Source organism: Littorina saxatilis, linkage group LG3, assembly GCF_037325665.1.
Source record: "Littorina saxatilis isolate snail1 linkage group LG3, US_GU_Lsax_2.0, whole genome shotgun sequence".
NCBI lineage: Eukaryota > Metazoa > Mollusca > Gastropoda > Littorinimorpha > Littorinidae > Littorina > Littorina saxatilis.
The window spans coordinates 58,622,689-58,647,348 of NC_090247.1; the positions used below are offsets into that span (position 1 = coordinate 58,622,689).

At 41.7% G+C, this 24,660-nt stretch overlaps 1 protein-coding gene across 2 annotated transcripts in view; it reads right to left on the reverse strand.

Moving 5' to 3' along the window:
* Positions 1–316: 316 nt before the first annotated feature.
* LOC138962792 (uncharacterized) overlaps positions 317–24,660 on the reverse strand; it is a 25,026-nt gene continuing 682 nt past the window's right edge. The window contains exons 2-11 of one of the 2 annotated variants that reach the window (XM_070334753.1): positions 22,862–23,026; positions 21,236–21,520; positions 13,407–13,646; positions 12,644–12,896; positions 10,337–10,470; positions 9,631–9,873; positions 6,979–7,119; positions 6,076–6,243; positions 2,714–2,798; positions 317–2,240 (exon numbers count right to left, since the gene is read on the reverse strand). In XM_070334753.1, coding sequence (XP_070190854.1) covers positions 1,757–2,240; positions 2,714–2,798; positions 6,076–6,243; positions 6,979–7,119; positions 9,631–9,873; positions 10,337–10,470; positions 12,644–12,896; positions 13,407–13,646; positions 21,236–21,520; positions 22,862–23,026 — 2,198 coding nt within the window. In that variant the 3' untranslated portion in view covers positions 317–1,756. Of the gene's footprint in view, positions 2,241–2,713; positions 2,799–6,075; positions 6,244–6,978; positions 7,120–9,630; positions 9,874–10,336; positions 10,471–12,643; positions 12,897–13,406; positions 13,647–21,235; positions 21,530–22,861; positions 23,027–24,660 lie in introns of both variants that reach the window. The other variant, XM_070334752.1, reaches the window with a different exon arrangement.

Sequence of the window (24,660 nt, forward strand, 5' to 3'; positions counted from 1 at the left end):
GTGTGTGTGTTTATTTGTGTATGTGTGTGTGTGTGGTTGTGTGTGTGTGGTTGTGTGTGTGTGTGTGTGTATGTGTGTGGTTGCGTGTGTGTGTGTGTGTGTGTGTGTGTGTGTGTGTGTGTGTGTGGTTGCGTGTGTGTGTGTGTGTGTGCCGGGTTGCGTGTGCGTATTGGTTTGTTCGTGCATGCGTGCGTGCGTGCGTGCGTGCTTGTTTGCGTGTTTCAACAGGTATGCATAGACAGTGTACAGATGAAAGTTCGTTGAACGTTCATATCAATAACAAACATATAAAATGTAACCAATACACATAATCAAGTTCCACTTTCCGTATGTTTTATTTTCAGTCCTGAGCAAAGCTGAAACAGAATTCAACATCAAACTTCATAGTTTTGTTAAAAAGTGAGTATGAACAAGGGTACGGACAGCAACAATTGTACGGACACGAGAGGATTTTTTGTATCTTTTGAAACTAGCAAAGACTCTTTAGGCTTGTTGAAATCACTAGAAATCCCAGGTGTGGTACAAATACACAGAAATGGCCACTTGCGTAAGATAGACGATCATGTCATGAAAAACTAAATCCTAGGATTCCACCAATTTACGTGACACGACAAATATGCCCATTCTGCCAGTGCGCAATCGGCGAAATCGTTTTCAACAGGGTAAACCTAAATAATATTGATAACCATATAACTGGGAAGAGCAACGAACAAGTTTTAACCAGTGCTCCATTCTGAAATAACGATCAAGTCAGCTCAAATGTACTGGACAACAACAAAAACTGACTGTGACTGATCATGGCATTTTGCTTACACTTCGGGAATAGCATCACTTGAGGATAATCATGATTTCTAGCTATTAATGCCGCAGCACTGGAATTGTTTTAACCATTTAAAAAAAAATGTTGTTTGTGTTGGATCAGGAATGATTTAAAGAGAGATTATAACTAACTGTATTCATTTAATAGGTTTCTGCAGCTTGCTCGCATCTAAAGGAACGAAAATGTTAAGTCAATCGCCATTCTGCCTAAGTTCAGGAGAACGAATCAGCTTAGTTTATACGAGAGACGATTGGCTCAATCACGCCAAGGTTGATTTTAAGACGTGCCCTGGCTTTTAGCAGTAGCCTATTAGAAGCATCCACGTCTTTTAAATATGCTTATTCAATCAAGCCCGTACATTGTCTTTACGAAGTTAAAGACGGATCAGGAAAAACTGCCTAGGATCCGAAAACACACTGTTGCCCAGACCTGCTATATATAGTACCCAATTTTGCGTAACACCTTGATACACACCTAACATACCTGTGATCTGTGGATTCATCTTATAGTCGGTGGAACAATTTTTTAAGATAAAAATAAAGTAAATGGCACGAAAAGAAACGTAACGCGGCAACAGTGTATCAAATGGGGACCGTTGCGGCTCACCTGGTTTCCAAACCAACCAAACCATCTTTACCAACTGAGCCACTTAATGAGAAATGATACCGATACATGCGCAGCCTAGCGGTGACTTTACAAGTGATTTTTGTACTGTTGAAATGACAAAGTAACCAAGATAAACAGTTTTCTCAAAATGTATTGCCAGCTCCTCGGGAGACTTGCATAATAAGTGATAGAATTTTTACGTGACGCTATTATTGGCTTAAATGACGTTTTCTCGAGCTTTCTTTCGCTTTTGACGTCAGAGATCTCACTTTGGAAGAGAGGATCGAAAAGATACGCCTTGGTTTGCAGTATAATCGGTGTCGTTTGTCATTAACATATACAGGATTCAGTTTTGACCTCAACCTCTTCGGTCAGGTCAACCTCGACGTCCCCAGCATTATCCTGACACCCCAGCGCCTTGGAGATGTCTTCGAGAGAGGCGTAGTCGGCGTCTTTCAGAAGCATGACGTCATTTCCTTCCACGGAAGCCGCGTTGTCGTACGCCACTTCTTCCTCGTCCGCCAGGCGGCGACACTTTTCCTTCTTCGCGCGAGGAGGTCGCTTCGGGAGAGAAGGTGCGTGCCCGTCGCTGCTAGCTCTCCTGCCTGGGTTTGGGAGAGGGTCTGAAGTCTTTTGAGACTCGGCCATGGTGGTAGTGGAGTTTACGGGGGCGGGGATTGTAAGAGCGGTGGGAATGCTCGATCCGGGCCCTGTCGGGTCCTGATAGGTCGCTTCCGAGTAGAGTCCGGCGTCGGATCGGACGGTGGATCGGTTATTGTAGTGGACTGCGCCCTGTTTCTTCTTCTTTTGGTACCTGAAAGGGAGGACAGACTGATTGTCAGTTTGATTTGGTGAAATCTGAGTTTATAGATTTAGCACGATGAATATAAACTGTGCACAAAATGATGTGACAACCACCTACCTTTTCGTGCGTTTTTAAAAGGAAAATATAGGATATTGGCTCCGGCGAAGAAAAAAATTTGCCAGTATTTTTGCTCATTGGAAATTCGATATCGTAATCCTAATATCGTTACTTGGCTTTTCCTCATTGTACACGTAAGTAAATAAGCGCTCCTTGAAGTTCACATAGAAAGGCACATACTTGTACTTTAGTTCTGCACAACAGACATATAGACACAACAGACAGACAGACACACGTTCAGACAGACATACATTGACACACACACACACACACACACACACACACACACACACACACACACACACACACACACACACACACACACACACACACACACACACACACACACACACACACACACATACTTCTTGTAGGCGAAGAAGGCAACTAGGGATCCGATGATGATAATGACAGATCCAAGGGAGGCAACCACAGCCGACAGAGTGCCACCTGCAACAAACGCAAAATTAAGTCCCTTGTCTATTGCGAAGAGACAAGGATTTGTTTCTTGCATGGCTAACATTATTATGCTGAAATAGTCTGTGGTTTCCAAATGGTTGAAAATGGTATTCAAGAGACATAATAATAACATCACATCAACGTCATGAGCCTCTCTGGTCAACCTGACGTCACCAATATGATCACAACCTCATCATACTACGGCACGCTATTTTTCGTAACCTAATATGGCGGGCACAATGTCCTGGTGTAAAGGAAGTCGGCCCTGTGTGTTTGTGTAACCAAGTTTGTATTCAAATGCAATATTGTGGCATTAAACTGAGCTAAAGGTTCAGGGTTCGAATCCCGGGTGCGCCTGTTGGTTTCAACTTCAAGGAAATTGTTATCTTTAAGCTACACTGAGGTCACAGTATGCGCGGACCGGCTAGTGCTTTATCAGCCTTCACCCCTCCTCTCTCCACCGGTAGCCTAAACAAGAAAAATGTTCATTCAAAATGAACAGCGTCGATGCAATGTCCACCAAAGATTTATTTTGGGAAGTGTTAAAGGTTAGGGTCAAAAGTTAATGAATTGCATGTTGTGCTGGATATATAAATTGTTTATTTCAGTCAATGCTTGATTCATAAGTACATTTTTCAGCATGGTGCATCTACAGGAGGGTGCTCCAACAATGATGCATAGTGCCAACATTTAGCGCAAACTTTTCACAACAGTGCATTATTACCACAAAGCGCATACAGCGATTATATAGTAGCAAGTTGCACTAAACATTTGAACAAAATGCATTTTGTTCAAATGTTAACAGCACAGCACCAAGTTTTGCATAAGTGCACAACAGCACTGACCATTTCACAAAAGTGCATAACAGCTGTGACAATTTTACAAAAGTGCATTGACCATTTCAGGCAGATGGCTAACATGCAGATTTCGCTTTTGTCTGTCTTTCTTTGAAAAGTAGGCATGTTCAAGATCGATGAAGTCATGAGCAATTGGGTTAGATGACAGAAAAGATTCAAAAACGTCAGATTCAGTTAGATGACAGAAAAGATTCAAAAACGTCAGATTCAGTGTTTTGGGCACTGTTGAACAGGAACATTCTCTCCTGTTCAACAAATGTGGGTTCAATTCAAAAGCAACATTGTCACAGATATACGCTAGTGTTACATTTCTGTAAAGTTTCAAAAACATCTTCCATGTTTTGGTTACTGTTGAACAGAGGCATATTTTCCTGTTCAAAAAAGTCTGACACAAATTGTCGTAGTTGTGGGTTAAGGTTCGATCTATACTGTCCTTCAAACGAGTCGTAGAACCGTCATTGTCACAGATAGTGTTACATTTCTGTTTTACATTCAAACGAGTCGTAGAAGTAGTAGTACATTTGCGTTTGGTTGTTTTTTCTTTTAGATTCCTGTCACTCATACTAGCAGTATTGATTGAGGTACATAAATCTGTTGATGTACAGGGATGACTTGTTTGTAATGAATCCTTGTTTCCTCCACATTGAGTTTGCATTGCAGTTGGACAGAAATGAACAGGTGTTAATTGATAAACACATTGATAATGGCTTTTGACAAAATCAATCAATTCTGCAAAGGAATTAACTTGATGACATCAAAACTGCAGCGCCATTTGAAGAATGGTTACCATTTCTGTTTCTTTGATGGGAATCAAACAAATAAAAACATTGACTATCCAAGTTACCATGAATGGCAATAGTTGACTCCTGAAAAGTAGCAAGGATATAATTTGAGACGATAAACGCCTGATGCAATCCCTCCTCAAGGTCAGTCAACTCAAAACCTTCATCATTCGCAACATCAGTAGGCAACACAGCGGGATTCGTATGTCCAGAAATCATGTCGAAAAAATATTACATTTCAAAAGCATGTCCAACCACAGTTGTTGGCAAGTGTTCGTGTCCGAAGTAGCCTTCAGTGTGTGTATATGTATTCATGTGACAGAGAACGTGACCTCATTGTTCAATCCTCTCTCTCTCTTCTTTCTCATTCGAACGCACACACGCAAGAACGTAGCCTACGCACGCATGCACGCGCACGCACACACACACATACACACACACACACCCCGCTGACGCACACGGCAAACCACGCACACACACACTGACTGTCGGCAAGCATCTCTTTTTGTTTTCTTTACCTTTGTTTATTGTGTTTTCGATATTTGTATTTATTTTTTGCTTGACTTATCTGTTTTATTTTAATGTTTGCTATCCACATCGTGTGATAAATGTTTCTTCTCAGTCTCCGAGTCAGTTTAGTTTCTGCACGCCGCTTTGGTACTCCTTGTTTTTCTAACTGGTGTATTGTGCGCGACTGATTTGCGGATTTATTTTTATTCCTTTCATATGCAGTTGAAGTGTTGTGGGTGTTATTGTCTGTATATGCTATGTTGCGTCTGTGTATGCCTACAAGAATTTTGGGTGTAATGTGCCTGTGGTCTGCTCGCAGTCGAGCACAGAAAACATGGCGGCGCCCTGTGGCAAATTCGTGGAAAGTCTTCCCGACCGCAGATACCAGCGTCGTCCGCGACGCTGGAAAAAGCCGGAAAATGGTCACACAGTGGTCGCCGCTTAATAAAGCCACTTCTGGACCGACGAAAATTGGCTTTAATAAGCGGCGGATTAATTAACCGGCGGTCCAGGAATACGTCATTTTCGAAAGAAACAAAAAATCTTCTCTTTTGTGTACGTCACTCAGTCATTTTCTTTCGTCATTTACACTTGTTTGAATCTAAACAAAACTTCACGAAGGATGTTGAACTTTTGTTTTAATTATGTACATGTACGTGTACTTTGATCACTTCGGTACATCAATAATTTCACTGTCACCGTCACGAATCAATACTTCGTGATACGCGTGAGCGTGGACATAAATAGGCCTGTGACTTGAGCGATTACAAGAACAAGATAATGTGAGTTTTAGTCACAAACTACGTGATTTCTCTGAGAAAACTGGCTTTAATAAGCGGCGGGTTGGGTTTATTAACCGGCTTTTTCTAATACATAAGATATAGTGATAAATCCGGACCGTCTGAAATCGGCTTTTATAAGCGGCTGGCTCTATTAACCGCGGTTTTATTAAGCGGCGTCCACTGTATAAATGAAAGCCCACTTGTTCAAACCCAAGTGTTCATGAGAGTTGCAGCCCACGAACTCAGAAGGTGAAGAAACCAAAAAGAAAACGTCACAGCCCCTCACTGTGTACAAATGACGTCAGAACAATAGTCACAACGACGTCATGATACTCACTGGTTCCACTGACGTTGAACTGGTCACTGTCAGGTTCAGATCCCTGGTGCACCACGGCCCCAGCTGACCCTGGCTGAGCGGGCTGTGCCTGCTGACCGGTCTGGCCGGCTACACTGCCCTCCTGGTTCATACGGTTCCTCCACGCGCTCAGCGTCTTGTTCAGTAGACCTAGGAGATACAAAATTATAACAACATTATGTCACGATCATAAGAAAAATTGCATATCATATCTCGCTTTTTTTTAACATTTTTAGTTTTGTGAAAAACAAGATTTGAAAAAAGGCTCAAGTCAAGGCAGTTATGCAACTCTACTCTGAGACAGAAGAATTATGCCGGCTTTTCATGTGACTTCAGTTCCCCTTTTTATTATTTTTTTATTTTTATAATTTTTTATAATGTTTTTTTTTTAAACATATTATAGTTCTAGTGATAAATGTACTTACAAAACATTGTGGTCACGTATAGTGTACTGCAAAGTGTCGATTGCAGTCTGAAAATAGTATCTACGGTACGCACGATAAAGAAAACTTAGTGCGTCCTAGGACCCGCTCTTTTAAAATCTAGTGCGTCCAGGGACCCCCTCCATATATTTCTAGTACGTGTTTTCGGCTTCTAGTGCGTATAGGACGCAGGGACGCGCGCTATGGGGAGCCCTGATTATATTGAAAATGATTCCTTTTGCGTCAAGGCAACCATAGCCTTATTTACAGCATTTGAAACCAAGCAAAGGTTGGTCAATTGCTTGCTTAGACGTGTTCTACATGTACATGACAAAGAATTCTCATCAAATCTGTGTTCGCAGTTATCAGTTTGTGAGCAGCAAAGTTCAAAGTAACTTCAACACATCTTTTTACATTTAGTCAATGTGGTTGGTTGAAAAAAGCCTGTACTAAATAAGCCTACTGTCAGGTTCAGATCCCTGGTGCACCACGGCCCCAGCTGACCCTGGCTGAGCGGGCTGTGCCTGCTGACCGGTCTGGCCGGCTACACTGCCCTCCTGGTTCATACGGTTCCTCCACGCGCTCAGCGTCTTGTTCAGTAGACCTAGGAGATAAACAAAAATATAAAAACATTATGTAACGGTCATAAGAAAAATTGCATATCATATCTCGCTTTTTAAATTTTTTTTTATATATATATTAAGTTTTGTGAAAAACAAGATTTAAAAAAAGGCTCATGTCAAGGCAGTTATGCAACTCTACTCTGAGACAGAAGAATTATGCCGGTTTTTCATGTGACTTCTGTTCCCCTTTTTATTATATTATTTAGTCAAGTTTTGACTAAATATTTTAACATCGAGGGGGAATCGAAACGAGGGTCGTGGTGTATGTGCGTGTGTGTGTGTGTGTGTGTGTGTCTGTGTGTCTGTGTGTGTGTAGAGCGATTCAGACTAAACTACTGGACCGATCTTTATGAAATTTGACATGACAGTTCCTGGGTATGAAATCCCCGAACGTTTTTTTCATTTTTTTTATAAATGTCTTTGATGACGTCATATCCGGCTTTTCGTGAAAGTTGAGGCGGCACTGTCACGCCCTCATTTTTAACCAAATTGGTTGAAATTTTGGTCAAGTAATCTTCGACGAAGCCCGGACTTCGGTATTGCATTTCAGCTTGGTGGCTTAAAAATTAATTAATGACTTTGGTCATTAAAAATCTGAAAATTGTAAAAAAAAATAAACATTTATAAAACGATCCAAATTTACGTTTATCTTATTCTCCATCATTTTCTGATTCCAAAAACATATAAATATGTTATATTCGGATTAAAAACAAGCTCTGAAAATTAAATATATAAAAATTATTATCAAAATTAAATTGTCGAAATCAATTTAAAAACATCTTATTCCTTGTCAGTTCCTGATTCCAAAAACATATAGATATGATATGTTTGGATTAAAAACACGCTCAGAAAGTTAAAACAAAGAGAGGTACAGAAAAGCGTGCTATCCTTATTAGCGCAACTACTACCCCGCTCTTCTTGTCAATTTCACTGCCTTTGCCATGAGCGGTGGACTGACGATGCTACGAGTATACGGTCTTGCTGAAAAATGGCATTGCGTTCAGTTTCATTCTGTGAGTTCGACAGCTACTTGACTAAATATTGTATTTTCGCCTTACGCGACTTGTTATTTTTTTATTTTTATAATTTTGTATAACTTTTTTTAAACATATTATAGAAGTGATAAATGGGAATAGAATTGGCTGTCTGCTGCAAAACTGGCTAACTTTGAGTTATGCAATTATGTAATCAATTTATTTTCTGAAAACAATTCGTCGTAAAGGTAAGGGTTAAAGTTGTCAATAACCTTAGTGCATTTGATTTTACACATGAAAAACGATTTTTGGGGCCATAATTTGCTCTTTGTTTAATTGTGATTCGTTTCATAGTCTAAACAACATTTACATGCGATTCATTTCTTTCCAGTAATCTCTCAATGTGTAAAATTAGTAGATACGGGAAGTTAGAAATAGGCTTAATGTGGGCACCCGGGCACTCTTTTATAAATCATTATCAGGGCTCCCCACGGACGCCCCTCCTAGTGCGTCCCGGGACCCCCACTTTTAAATTTTAGAGGGTACATGGACTTCCACTGCAGTATTTTAGAGGGTCCCAAGGGTCCAAAAGCCGAAAAGTCCCAGTGTATTTATAAAACATTGTGGTCACGTATAGTGTACTGCAAAGTGTCGATTGCAGTCTGAAAATGGTATCTACGGTACACACGATAAAGCAAATTTAGTGCGTCCTAGGACCCGCTCTTTTAAAATCTAGTGCGTCCAGGGACCCCCTCCATATATTTCTAGTACGTGTTTTCGGCTTCTAGTGCGTATAGGACGCAGGGACGCGCACTATGGGGAGCCCTGAGTGTATTGAACATGATTCCTTTTGCGTCAAGCCAACCCATAACCTTATTTACAGCATTTGAAACCAAGCAAGGGTTGGTCAATTGCTTGCTTAGACGTGCTCTACATGTACATGACAAAGAATTCTGATTAAATCTGTGTTCGCAGTTATCAGTCTGTGGGCAGCAATGTTCAAAGTAACTTCAACACATCTTTTTGTTAAATTACATTGTTAAATTGTTAAATGAACCTGCCCTTGCGCCCACCCCTCGAAAGCTCCCACCTGCCCAAAACAACCACTCCCAAGGATTCTAGACGAGTTTTTCTTCTTCATAAGTCACCTTTCCATTGCGACCACCTGTCTGTAACGACCACTTTTGGTCGGTCCCTTGCGTGGCCCTTTTAGACAGGTTCGACTGTATTGGATTTTCAAACTTACAAGTTCAAAGTATACATTACTTTGTTGATTTTGTGTTTTTAAAGGGGAAAATGTGCGAGTGCAAGCTGTCATCATTTGTATGTGTGTTTTTCTCTTTGGATCACCACTATTATAAGCTTATAGTTTGTAGTTTGTAAATAGGTTCATTAATGTATTGTACCAATTAATTGTTGAATAAAATACTATTTCATCCAAAGTATTCATTACTATGTAACAGTCTCACTCGGATAATACAATCGATGCTGAACAAAAGGTAATCTTTTTAGTTTTACCTGGGTACTTGCTGAGGTCGAAGGTGGGAGGAAGTTGAGGTCTGCCTGGCTGAGCGGCTGCTGCTGGCACGGAGGAGGAGGAGGAGGACTGGGGCGGGGAGAGGGGAGGGGGAGGACCAGCCACGGGGGAGGATGAGGACTGGGCGGGGGAGGGGGGAGGGGGACGGGGAGGTCCGGCCACGGGGGAGCCACTGGACACCACACTGCACGTCACCTGCAGTTTTGCCTTGGGGTCAGGCTTGCCTGTGATCATGGGGAGAGAAGACAGTGTGTAGGTGAAGGTTTGACTCTCTTTGCTGCAATCGCACTAGCTTAAATGGGTCCTGTTGATCTGACCGTTTTGGGAGAGTTTTGGGCCAATTTTAAGGAATCTGAAGAATGTGGGGAATCTACTGTACCTTAATCTAGACGCACACGACACAATTTGCTCGAAAACGCACTAAAAGTGCGCCAATGAATACAATCAGAATGAGTTACTGGGATTCAAAGCGTTACTTCTCTCCAGTGCTGGAGATAAAAAGTGGTCCTGAGGCGCAAGTTGAGCCCTCTATGACGCGGCACCCTAGTTACTAGCGCCACTTACACAAACAAGGGAAGTAATTCAGGGGAAGTAACGCAACCCAATCGTCAGAAAGAACGCAACAACAACCAACAACAAAGTCAAAACAAACAAACAAACACTCAAGACCAAGAGAAAACGACTGACCTTGGATCTTGAAGAGGAAGCCATTGGTGGCCACGTGGTTGAAGCTTGGGATGAAGGTGAGCTTGACCACTGGGGTGTTGAACGTCTTGTACCGCACTGACCGCAGGCCGCACAGCTCCTCCTGCAGCGTGAATCTGACCAACAATCACCAGCAACAAAAATACTTTAAAAAAGGTTAATGATATACGGTACCGATATATGTACAGCCTAGCAATAAGTATTATTGCATTGACCTTACGAGTAATTTGCTCTTGCTGATAATGACCAAGTCACCGAGATAAACTTCGTTTTCGAAATGTTTGGTCGGTTTCTGTGAGAGGCCCAGGAGGAGCGACATAATGTTTATGAAATGCCTTTATTCCCATGAGTACGTCTTCTCGATTTTTTCTTGCTTTTGACGTCAGAGATGTAGGGGGGATGGGGGGTGGGCAAGAAGACCCATCTTGGTTTGTTTAATTGGTTTCGTTTTTCTTTATACGTAGTTGCATCACCATTATTTTGTTGTAGGGGAGCGAGCTCTAAACTACTCTCTGGCCAACTTTATGCGGGCGGTGCACGTGCCAATCTCCTCTCAGCTTGAATATAAAAAATATTCGCAAAAGAGGATGGTGGACGGAGAAAAAGACTACCTTGCTGAAGCAAACTTTGAAAAAAAATACTCCACCTGCATTATGGTAGTGGTCTGAGTCGGTATGCAAGTTGGAGACTTTAGTCCGGGGCAAAGTGTACACTCAATGCTGTTTATCCTAGACCAAAGTCTCACAACTCGACTCCTGCGTGCCGGGGGGACACCCCGAAGCGTCCCGGTACCAAAGCGTCCCGGTACCGAAGCGTCCCGGTACCAAAGCGTCCCGGTACCGAAGCGTCCCGGTACCAAAGCGTCCCGGTACCGAAGCGTCCCACTATAACGCGTCACAGGACTTAGACTTTTTTTTTTCTAAACCAATGACTTGATTTGACCTTGACTTGACTAACCATATTTATTTTTTTTTAATTTAATCTTGACCTTGATTTGACCTTGACTTCACTGATTTTTTTAATTTTGCACAGACCTTGATTTGCTTTCGGTAAAAAAAATTCACTTTTTGTCCAACTTTTCCCCAACTTTACTTTAGATCTGTACTCACAACACACCAATTTGGAAATACTGTACCCGTGTGGACAAGTTCGGGGGAAAAGTCCGTAGGCTTCCGTTCACAAGAGGGATATGTCTGTTATCACACACGCTTTCTGGCTTCACTAAGCGTGAGCGTCGGAAAAAGTCTTTTCAGTTCTGCCTCCGACTTTTAAATTGTATCATTTGGGTTAATTTGGGTTTGTTTGGGTTCATTTGGGTAATAAAGAACGCTCGCGCTGGACCCGAGTACTCTTCAGACTGGCTCGCTCCCCCAGTATGAAAGTTTTTGTCTTGTGCACGTTTAAGACCAAGTGATTGCTCTGTGTGAATTACAGGCATTCCCTTTGCTATATAATACATTGGCATGCGAGCCGAGGATGTGCGTGGTGACTGGTACCGGGACGCTTCGGCACCGGGACGCTTCGTGCCCTACTGCGCGGGAGCGTCCCGAAGCGTCCCGATACCGAAGCGTCCCGGTACCCCTGTGACGTGTTATAGTGGGACGCTTCGGTACCGGGACGCTTCGGCACCGGGACGCTTCGGTACCGGGACGCTTCGGTACCGGGACGCTTCGGCACCGGGACGCTTCGGTACCGGGACGCTTCGTGATGTACCCCGTGCCGGTACTGATTGCCTTGATTCGACCATGAGAGAAACGCGCGCACGGCACAATAACTGCAAAGTTCTTGTTTTTTGTTTGTTTTGTTTTTCAATAAAAGGGAATATCCAAGTTCCAGAGGGTCTCAAATGTCATGAGCAATACCTGTTCGCAGATCTAACTCAGGTGTCAAGTTCTTCTTCTTCTTCAGCGTTCCAGAATTGTCTGGTTACGTATGAGCTCGTTTGCCCATTTGGGTTCCCCACACTATACTCAGAGAGCATAGTCAGCTCACTCCGCTTTCGTTGAGTAGGCATACTGGGTATTTTCGTGTTTCCAAAACCCACCTAACTCCGAAATGGATTACAGGATCTTTTCTGTGCCCCCTTGGTCTTGTGCTTGCGTGTACACACGAAGGGGGTGAAGTCACTAGCAGGTCTGCACATAAGTTGACCTGGGAGATCGGACAAATCTCCACTCTTAACCCACCAGGCGGCAGCGACCGGGATTCGAACTCACGACCTCCCGATTAGGAGGCCGACGTCTTACCACCACGCCACTGCGCCCGTCAGCTCAGGTGTCAATAAGTTACCTGTTCGCCGATTCATCCCAGGTGTCAAGAAGTACCATCTCCTCCCCACACACCCCCTGGTCTCCTGTGTCCAGTTGGGTCCTCAGCCACGGAATGGACAGTGACGCGCTGCTCCCACGTGACACCGCGCATTCGCACGACAGGTACTCCGCATGCGCAGCGCTGTCGTTTCTGGTGAAGGAAGGGGAGCTAATCAGCAGGCTTCCGGTACTTGTGAAGGACTTGGCTTCGCAGATGTTGTGTTTTTCTGACTCTGGAGAAAAAAAAAGAGAATGACAGTTGCAGCTTTATAAATAATGTTTTTTTTTAAATGTGTCTGTAATAACGACAAAACTGTCCAAGGTACCTACAAAACTTAGATGAAGAAGTATCCTACATCGTTTAATTTATGGTGTGCCGTCGCGTTGTAGTTCCAGTGAAGCCATTTTTCACAACCAATGAACATTCTCGCGGACTGCCATCAACGTGAAAACGAAAAATGGCGTCCATTATCAATTTTATTCAATCGCTCTCTACGTATTGTCTTCTCGCTGCTTCCCAAAAATAAATGCTGAAAAAATATTCCTGCAATTTGCTTTCCACCCGATATTAAAAACTCTTCTCAGTTTTCTAAACAGCACGAAAACAATGTTTTCACATTTTATTAAAATATTTTTTATTTGTACATAATTATAATGTTGTTCATCATCAGATTTTTATCACGGTTTTTCATTTGAATCATTATGCACCGATTCTATACCTTGAAGAAACGATCAAAGCGCACCTGCTATACACTCATACTGTATCCTAGCGTAGTTGGTTCGTCGTCCGCAACGATGAAGAAATTGTTGCGCCACGGTCACTTTGCAGACACCCGCTTGACCCTCGCAGTGCGACACCTGGCGGCCTAGCGTGGACGTTGTGTGGCAAAGAGGGCGCACTGGTCGGCAACGGTTGTCAATGGAGAACCCCAAGGTCACCTTGTCCACGTGAATGGTGGTGCCTGGTCCGCACTGCAGCCTGCCTGCAGTGGAAAAAAAACCACAATGAAATTGTTCTACTGTAACACCTTCCACTTGTCACTTGGTCGAATTAAGGAACTGCTTCTGTTTTGTGCAGCTTCTGATGCTTTGATTCAAGATGGCGGACTGTTGACAGGTGTGTGTGTGGAGCTCCAGTAAAAGTGACTGTGGAGTGTGTCTGCCTATCATGTGAGGAGTATTCTTCGTCAAGCCGACTGCTAATGGTTTGCAATATGCATGTGGTTTGCCGCCCGGTCGAAGTGTGTGATGTATGTGAACCACGGTGAACCACGGTGACAACTGACATGTCGAAGGCAAGAAGGGGACTTACATTCACCACACCTTTCAGATCGCCTTTTTCTAGCGGTGTGTCGTCAAAGAGACAGAAAGTTCAAGAAGAGGAGGAGGTGATTCCTAGTACGAGCGCGGGTCAGGGGACTGTCGGAGGTGGTGGCATGGGTTCGCCGCAACTGCATTCAGTCGTGAGTGGTCTTTCCTCTGAAACTTTTCAAGACGCTATCATTTCAAAAGTTAGCGAAGCTCTGGCTATTTTTAAGTCTTCTGGTGATGACTCGAACGATCCAATTGTGAAGATGGTACCCATGATGGTCACAGCAATGTCAGTGGTGGTTAGTGAGGTGGTGAGGGGTGTGATGTCAGGGATCGAAGAACGTTTGGAATCGATTGTCTCCCCTAGACCAGAACCGAGATCTGAAAGGTTGCTGTCTGCTGTGCGTGTACTAACCTACGAAAATGACAGACTCCAACAGTATACTAGGCGAGAGAGTGTCAGAGTGTTTGGTATTCCGCAGAGTGCTGGTGAGACAGCGGAAGAGGTGGAGGAGAAAGCCATCAAAGTCTTTCAAGATGCAGGTGTGGACGTGAGTGAGGCTGACATCTCTGTGTCACACAGAGCAGGAAAAGCAGTGAAAGGGTCTCGCCCCATACTTGTTAGATTTGTTTCTCGCCGCAAGCGAAGTGATGTGATGAAAAACAAGAAAACCCTCAAAGACAAACCGGAGTACAAGAATGTCTTCATCAATGATGACATTACCCCGCTGAGGGCCAGGTTGTTGGGCTTTGTCAAGAAACTCGGCCCGTATAATGCTTGGACCATCGACGGCAAGATCTTCTGTGTGAAGAAGTCACCTCCTGGCCTTCATCCATCAGACCGTCCCAAACCGGTCGTCATTGACACGCCTGATGATCTATTCAAGCTGGGCGTCACCGGAGTCGACTACCATGCCCTGGGTCTGTCGCACCTTGCTGAGGAACCTACAGATGGGGGTTTGGGGTCTGCCATGGCCGAGGGTTAGCGGTGCCCTGGGGGCATTGATTCAGCGTCTCCCCCTCATGTGAGTCAGGTGTGTGGTGCTGCGAACTATGAGAAGAAAGGAGGTGGTGGTTTAGGGAAAGACTTTGGTGGTGAAGAGAGAGGTGAAGACAGAGTGGTGAAGGAATGTGATGGTGATGATGGTGAAGAGAGAGGTGAAGACAGAGTGGTGAAGGATTGTGATGGTGGCGAAGAGAGAGGTGAAGACAGAGTGGTGAAGGATTGTGATGGTGGTGAAGAGAGAGGTGAAGACAGAGTGGTGAAGGTTTGTGATGGTGGTGAAGAGAGAGGTGAAGACAGAGTGGTGAAGGATTGTGATGGTGGTGAAGAGAGAGGTGAAGACAGAGTGGCGAAGGACTGTGATGGTGATGGTGGTGAAGAGAGAGGTGAAGACAGAGTGGTGAAGGACTGTGTTGGTGATGGTGGTGAAGAGAGAGGTGAAGACAGAGTGGCGAAGGACTGTGATGGTGATGGTGGTGAAGAGAGAGGTGAAGACAGAGTGGTGAAGGACTGTGATGGTGATGGTGGTGAAGAGAGAGGTGAAGACAGAGTGGTGAAGGACTGTGATGGTGATGGTGGTGAAGAGAGAGGTGAAGACAGAGTGGTGAAGGACTGTGATGGTGATGGTGGTGAAGAGAGAGGTGAAGACAGAGTGGCGAAGGACTGTGATGATGATGGTGGTGATGAGAGAGGTGAAGACAGAGTGGTGAAGGACTGTGATGATAGTGAAGAGGGAGATGAAGACAGAGTGGTGAAGGACTGTGATGGTGATGGTGGTGATGAGAGAGGTGAAGACAGAGTGGTGAAGGACTGTGATGGTGATGGTGGTGATGAGAGAGGTAAAGACGGAGTGGTAAAGGATTGTGATGATGGTGAAGAGGGAGGTGAAGACAGAGTGGTGAAGGACTGTGATGGTGATGATGGTGATAAGAGAGGTGAAGTCAGAGGTGGTGCTGAGAGAGGTGAAGATAGAGGGAATGAATGTGGTGATGATAGTGGTGATGAGAGAGGTGAAGACAGAGTGAATGACTGTGGTAATGATGAGAGAGGTGAAGATAGAGTGAATGAATGTGGTGGTGATGGTGGTGTTGAGAGAGGTGAAGATAGAGGGAATGACTGTGGTGGTGATGGTGGTGATGAGAGGGGTGAAAACAGAGTGAATGACTGTGGTGGTGATGGTGGTGATGAGAGGGGTGAAGATAGAGTGAATGACTGGGGTGGTGATGGTGGTGATGAGAGGGGTGAAGACAGTGTGAATGACTGTGGTGATGAAGATATAGTGAATGTCTGGGGTGATGATGGTGGTGAAGAGGGAGGTGAAGACAGAGTGGTGAAAGACTGTGGTGATACTGATGATGTTGATGTTGTTGATGTGTATGCAAATGTTTCTGATGTTGATATTCTGCATGACTCTCTGGATGTTGGCAATGCGCATGAAATGGATAATGTTGTTGTAATGTCAGATGTTGATGTTCATTTTGACTCGTTAGATGTTGAGAATGTACGTAACAAATCTACTGTTAAAATAGATGTATATAATGTTGATAGTGAGATTGGAGATTCCTTTGGTTCTGAATATAGTATTGAGGATAATCCTGATATACTCTCCTGCTTAGCGCTTAATGTCTGTGGAATCACTTCAAAGCTAAAATTTCCTGAATTTGTGAAATTTATTGCCAAATATGACATTATTTGTTTTAGCGAGAGCAAACTTGATGATATTGATGAGATTAACATTCCAGGTTATATAGCATTCTATAAGAATAGAGGAACATTTCGCAGAAAATCAGGCGGTGTATTAGTTTTATTACGGGAAGTGTTTGCTAATAATATAACTATTTTTGAAGAAAAAAAGCTGTCACATAAGATAAAAGAAGAGATGAAAATATGGTATACATTTTTGGATGTAGAAATGTGTGAGAATGCGTTATTTTTTAAGTTAGATAAGAAAATACTTGGACGTGACACCCTTTTCTGAGCTTTATATATTCCCCCTGAAGGGTCACCTTACCATAACAAAGATGTTTATGCTGAACTAGAAGAGGTGTACATGCAGTTTGGGTTAGATAATGATTATGTTTGTCTGTTAGGAGACTTAAATTCCCGCACTGGTCATCTGAGTGAAATGTTGCATGAAGATGATCAGCATTCAGAAGGTTTTGTTGATAATGACTTGTTTGACTCTGATGAGGTTGGTACTCTAATAGGTGAGCGGGCCTCACAGGATAATAATACTAATAACCTTGGTTTTAAATTGATTGATTTTTGTAAAATGACTGGCTTAGTTATTGCTAATGGTAGAGTTGGCGATGATACAGGGGTTGGTAAATGCACATGTAAGGATAAGAGCGTTGTTGATTATTGCATTATGTCAAAAGATTTGTTCTCGAAAGTTAATTATTTTTCTGTGATGGAATTTTGTGAAATGTATTCTGATGTACACTGTCCTGTTGTTTTGCATTTATTAAAACATAATGAAGTACGCCTAGCAGAAGTTGTGAAAAAAAACAAAAATGAAGATCTGCTGTCTAAAGGTAGAGAAAAGGATAACAAGTACACAAAACCAAAATGGGACAATAACAATGGGACCAAGTTAGCTTTTGTAGTTAATCTGAATGAGGATGATATGTATACTGTTGAAACTAAATTACAAAATATGCTAGCTACAAGTGAGAGTACGACAACAGATGACGTTGATAGTGTTACTAATAAGATTTGTGATATTTTAAATTGTTCTGCTGAGAAAATCGGTGTAATTAAAAAACAAAAATTTATGAAAAAGCCACGTTCAAAGAAATTTAAACTACAACAACCATGGTTTAGTGCAATTTGCAAAGAGAAAAGAAAAATATTTTTACATGCGAAAAACAAAGCAAGACGGTTTAAAAATGTGTTCAATGAAGATGAAAAAAAGAGTGCTTTTAAAGAATACAAAAAGACAATAAAAAAGGAATGCAAGTCGTATCATAATGAGTTCGTTAAAACTTTGAGAAAGTTAAGAAGTACTGACCCGAAAGCATACTGGAATCTTCTAAATAAAAATAAAAAGAATAATTCCAAAACTAACTATCCAACTTGTTCTGAGTTTTTCGAACATTTCACTAAACTACAAGAGTGTGATGAAAATGAAATGGATGATAGTAATGAACATTTAAATGAAGCAAGTAATGAATTTCTTAATGCGCCTTTTACAAAGGAGGAAGTTATCAAATGTATAGACAAGCTAAAAAACAATAAGGCATGCGGTCAGGATAAAATAATTAATGAGTATTTAAAAGCGTCACATGATCGAATGATTGATATTTATGTATTGTTGTTTAATGTTGTTTTGCAGTCAGGAAAGGTTCCAACACAATGGGCCGTAGGTGAAATTATTCCACTGTACAAAAATAAAGGCTCTCAAGCTGACCCCACAAATTATAGAGGAATTACTATACTCAGCTGCTTCGGAAAACTTTTCAGTGCAATTTTAAATGATAGGTTATCAAACTTTTTGGAGAGTAATAACAAATTAGGTCAAGAACAAACAGGTTTCCGCACAGGTTTTTCAACACTAGACCATGTTTTTACTTTGCATTGTATATTAAATTTTTTTCTCAACAAAAAGAAGCGACTGTTTTGTGCATTTGTAGACTATGAAAAAGCGTTTGATAAAGTTCGCCGTGCATTTTTATGGGAGAAATTAGTTAGTTCTGATGTTAATGGAAAGTTTTTAAAAACTGTAAGAAATTTGTATGAAAATGCCAAATCTTGTGTTAAAGTTAATAGTGAGTGTTCTGGATATTTTCCCAGTTTGTGTGGAGTTAGACAAGGGGAAAACTTGTCACCGTTGTTTTTTGCTCTATTTTTAAATGATCTAAAGCCTTTTCTGTTGGAAAACAGTAATGGTTTACAATCTATGTCAAGAGAGGCTATTGTGGCTGGAATGGATGATACGGATGTAAATGCTTTGTTTCAAATGTTTTTATTACTGTATGCGGATGATACTGTGATCTGCTCAGAGTCGGAAAAAAACCTGCAAGAATGTTTAAACAAAATGCACGAATACTGTTTAAAATGGCGTCTAAATATTAATGTAAACAAAACGAAAGTTATAGTTTTTTCCAGAGGTAAAATTAGAAATAAACCACTGTTTACGTACAATGGCAATTTAATCGAAGTAGTGTTTGATGTAATGTACTTGGGCCTTAAGATTAATTATAATAATACATTTTCAGTCGCACAGAAGAATCTATATGATCGCGCTTCAAGGGCAATGTTTGTTCTTTTGCGCACTTGTAGACAATTGTCACTACCTGTGGACATACAAGTTGACCTGTTCGATAAAATGATTGCTCCAATTTTATTGTATGGATGTGAAGTATGGGGTTTTGGTTCCTGTGAACTTGCTACTAAACTTCAATTGCGTTTTTATAAAATTGTTTTCAAACTAAAAAAATCAACTCCAAATGCTATGATATTTGGTGAACTTGGAAGATATCCACTAGATGTTAATATGAAATGTAGAATGCTTTGCTATTGGTATAAACTGATTAGTCCTATTCATAAAAATAAGTTTTCAAGTATTGTGTATTGCTTTACTTATAGATTGTATATCAACAAGATGATTGAATCCAAGTACTTATGTTTCATTGAAAAAACCTTAAATGAAATTGGTCTCTCTGGCTTTTGGACTTCTCAAGAAAATATTCAATACTCAAGCACATGGTTTAAAAAGAAAGTAAAAAGAAGTCTATATGACCAGTATATCCATAAATGGTTTACAGAAATTGGAACAAAAAATATGTTTTGGAATTATCGAATGTTCAAAGATATTTTTGCATGTGAAGACTACGTCACAACCCTGCCATATCAGCAATGTGTTTCAATGATGAAGTTTAGAACATTAAATAACAATTTACCTGTACAGAAAGAACGTTATCTTAACATCCCGAGGTCAGAAAGAACTTGCACCAAATGTGTATCGCATGACATAGGTGATGAATTCCATTATTTATTTGTCTGTGATTTTTTCAAAGAAGAAAGAGCTGAGTTGTTACCACCTTACTATTGGAAAAAACCTAATGCACTTAAATTTAAAAAGTTGTTTGCTACTAAGAAAAAGAAATTGCTAAAGAATATTTTGGACTTTACTAATAGAATTTGTAACAGTTTTTCATAATTTTTTTTTTTAATTTTTTTTATTTTTATTTTTTTATTTATTTATTATATTAGCATATATCATGATTGTATTGATTGTATTTATTGTTCAAAATGCCCCCATGGGTTATGGACCAATAAACTTGAAACCTACTGTTTGAGGAAGGGAATTCTTGTTGTGTTGTGTTGTGTTGTGTTGTGTTGTTGATGGGTGTGGTGTGGTGTTGTGGTGTGGTGTGGTGTTGTTGTGTTGTGTTGTGTTGTGCTGTGCTGTGTTGTGTTGTATTGTATTGTATTGTATGGTATGCTATGATATTTATTGTATTGTGTATTGTATTGTATTGTATTGTGTTGTGTTGTATTGTATTGTTATACCATGCTGATGAATGACCTTGAACGAGCTCCGGTAGAGAATGTGTGTTTATATTCTAGTATTCATATTACCGTGCGTACATTCATACGAGCGTGTGACCTTGCTCTTGAAAACATGATCTTCAAAGGAAGAGAGTCTTAAATCGGGCGGTGGGGTGTCAAAAGGGGAAGAGGGGGGGGGGGGAAGGTTCCACTGTATCTGTCTGCGTTTCTCTACCAGGCTGTCCGTTTGTAAAGTCAAGTCTTACCTGCTGGTACGCCACCATGGGCCTGTCGCCTTAACAGAGGTTATGAACAATGGCAAAATTGTATAGGCATAGATAAAAATGTCCACCAAAATACATGTGTGACTTGGAATAATAGGCCGTGAAAAGTAGGATATGCGCCAAAATGGCTGCGATCTGCTGGCCGATGTGAATGCGTGATGTATTGTGTAAAAAAAATTCCATCTCACACGGCATAAATAAATCCCTGCGCTTTGAATATGTGCGCGATATAAATTGCATACATTTTTTTTAAAATAAAAAAAATCCCTGCGCTTAGAACTGTACCCACGGAATACGCGCGATATAAGCCTCATTTTGATTGATTGATGAACATAAATTCTGAAGAAAAAACAAACATGGTCTTAAAAGGGGGAGAGTCTTAAATCGGTGGGGGTGGGGGGGGGGGGTGGGGTCAAAAGGGGGCTTCCACTGTATCTATCTGCATCTGCGTTACGTACTCTACCTGGAAAGTCAGTCCTACCTGCAAGTATGCTGCCAGGGGCTTGTCGCCTTTTTCTCCTATCGTCCTCCAGTTCCCACATGCCGTCCTCGGAGTCCCACTCCCAGTACCCCCCCATGGGGTTGGGGCCCGGGGGCTTGCTGGGGTCTGTCATAGGGCCCATGGGGCCCGCTTTCATGGGAGGCCTTCTGCCATAGCTTCCAGCACCGCTGCCATAGCTTCCGGCACCGCTGCCATAGCTTCCGGCACCGCTGCCATAGCTTCCGGCACCGCTGCTGCCCGTTGGTGACGCTGCTCCGCCCCCACCTGCAGAAGCTAGCATTGAAGTGGACGATTGTTTGAAAATAACTCATTTCGGTAAATGTTGAAAGTTCCAAGTTGTGTCACCTATTATACGACAATATGTTGAATGGTTCTTGTCTTTGGAACCTGCGAGAGCAATACAGACCCGCATTCTTACAACTGGCAGTCGACGAATTCCGGAACTTTTTATCGGTTGTGGATGAGTTAATTCCTCTTGGTTCCATAGGCCTCAAATGTCATGTGCAGCTTGCCTCAGTGATTCTATGGAAATTCAAGGAAAAGCAAGGCACAGCATCTCTTCCAAAACCCATATAAACCCGACAGAGTTATTTCCTGAATTCGTCTATTGCGAGTTGTATGAATGTGGGTCTGTATGACCCTCGCAGGTTCCAAAGACAAGAATCAATCTACATATATTGTCGTATGGGTGATGATACAACTTGGAACTTTGAAAATTAACCAAAACGATTATGACCACTTGAGACAATTTCTCGAAGACTAATTATAGCCTACGTCACGGCACCAACCCCGGGACTAAAAAGAGTTTATGATTGGTGGTGTTTTGTTTGTTTGTTTGTTTGGTTGGTTGGTTGGTTGGTTGGTTGGTTGGTTGGTTGGGTTACACAGTGTTTATTCAATAATTCATAGGAAATTCAACATAATACATGTTAAGGATCAACAACAAGTAGTGACCCTAACAGGAGAATTTAACATACGGATTACAATATCTTGCGACGAGATTTTGACAAATATTTCTTTTAACCAAAACAAACAAGAAACAAACAAAATATGCATACATATATATAAATATATATATAAAACATCAGAAATAGTGAAAGAAACAATTGAAAGTCAGCAGAGACTTTCTTCCGAGATTTGTTAAAATCTCTTATATATATAAATATATCTATATATCTATAAACTATACATATTTGACAAAAAACCAAAGGTATAATGGAGAGGGGACAGAACAATATAATGGACAAAGAATATAAAAGGGAAAGAGAGAGAGAGAGAGAGAGAGAGAGAGAGAGAGAGAGAGAGAGAGAGAGAGAGAGAGAGAGAGAGAGAGAGAGAGAGAGAGTACATAAGTATACAACACAATTTCATATACCATTAACAATCATAATAACTTCTTGATTAAATTTAGATTTAAATTATCTATAATGAATGGGGCATATTGCACTCAAGTTCGTTTTGCCCCAAGTCGGCCAGTTGAATTAATATATTCCTGGACTTTATGGTTGGTTGGTTGGTTGGTTGATTTGTAAGTTAGTTGTTTTGTTGTTGTTGCCCTGGAATCCTGAATTACGACCCATGATGTGTCTGCATAGTTTGTCTTACCCCTTGCTCCCCCCTTCGTGTCGGTGACGAGGGTCGGACGGTAGCCAGTGGGAACGCCGGGTCCCGGCCCCCAGCCCTTAATCTCATCCTCCTCGTTCTCTCCCTCCAAGAAGTCCTCCAAGTTGTAGGCAGGTATCAGAATACACACCGTCTTCACCTGGCCAGCTGGGGAAAAGCAGTTTTTGTAGGGGTTAAGGGCACAGTCAGCATCCCGTAAACCATCACAGACACGGCCAGGCTTTTACGCACAGTACAAACACCCTTTCATTTAAACACTCAGCCGGCTTGAGAACATCCTAGGTGCCTTCCGTAAAGAGCGAGCAATTTTCAAAGAATTTATTTTTGCGTGGTTTATCTTACCCCTGAGCCATCGTGAACCCCGTGTGATCCAGTTTCCTTTTTTGTCTTGGGTTCTGAAAAGCCCCCCCCCCCCCCCCCCCCTCATCCCTTCCACCCTACCCCTCTTTTTCCTGGTAAATGTATCTTTTTTTTTATCAAGAAGATAGCCGACATATCCCTTTCAAAAGCTACATTTTGACAGCGTCCGGGGGACATTACTCACAAGACCCCTTTCACCCCCACCCCCACCAAACCCCCCACACTGACCCCCCCCCCCCCTACCTTCTTTGTCCATCTCCTGTACCCCTACCTCAGTTTTGAAGCCCTTCCCTATCATACACTAAGTCCAGCCCTGTCGTGGGACTGTAGTTCCACACCTTTCTTCCAGATTCGAATCCAAACGTAACACGAGAATGAGTCTGCTCTCACTAATTACTCATCTAAGTGATGCAAATCAATGCTCAATCAAAATAGAATTTAAATGTAAAAACATGGTGAGAGTGTTCCTAAGTTGAGACGCCCTTGCTTAGACGGTCATGATACAAACACGTTAGTTTTTCAGCCCGTGAACTTCATACCAATTTCACTGTTTTCGCGTTAACCATCATGTTAATTCGTGTTATTTTGTATGTTTTGTTTCAGACACGTAAAATAAGCTCTTTACTTGAAGTTCGTGTCCTCATATTTTGGAACGTATTGCTTGATGACTCTTACTTTTAGTCAAATTTAAGAGAACAATGACGCGAAAAGGTGAAGAGAATTGGCGCAGCATAATTATGTGGAAGAAATAGTGACAGAAATTTTAGTCTCACGCATGCAAGATTTCCCCGAACACACACACACACACACACACACACACACACACACACACACACACACACAGACAGACACACACACACAAACACACACACACACACCCACCCACACACACACACACACACATACACACACACACACACACACACACACACAAGCAAGCCAACATACCAACATATTAGAGAGTATAAAGTCATGACAAAGGTTTAAGAGATTTGAAGAATCCGACATAGAAGAGCAAATGGTATACATCGAAAACCGAAGCAGGTATATCCTTTAACTGATTGTTTCACTGACTGACTGACTGACTAATTGATTGAAATTCACTCAATCTTAATCTGGCTTACAGTCCCCCACATCACCTAAAGATAATGAACAAAACGAGATCAGTAAAATAGATTTCAAATAGGGAGAGTTGATGCTGAGAAGAAAGGAAAAGCTTTAATTTCTTTTTTAAATGATTGAAATACATTCACATCCAAAGCAGATTAGAAACAAGATTTTCATTTCAAAATCAACGTAAAACGTTATCAAATCTTAAACAGTAAATGTTGAACACATTGAAATGCATTTTCCGACAAGCGTAAACACAATTTGAACTTTACAGAGTAAACGTTTTACGAAAGGCGACATTTCTTAGAAAT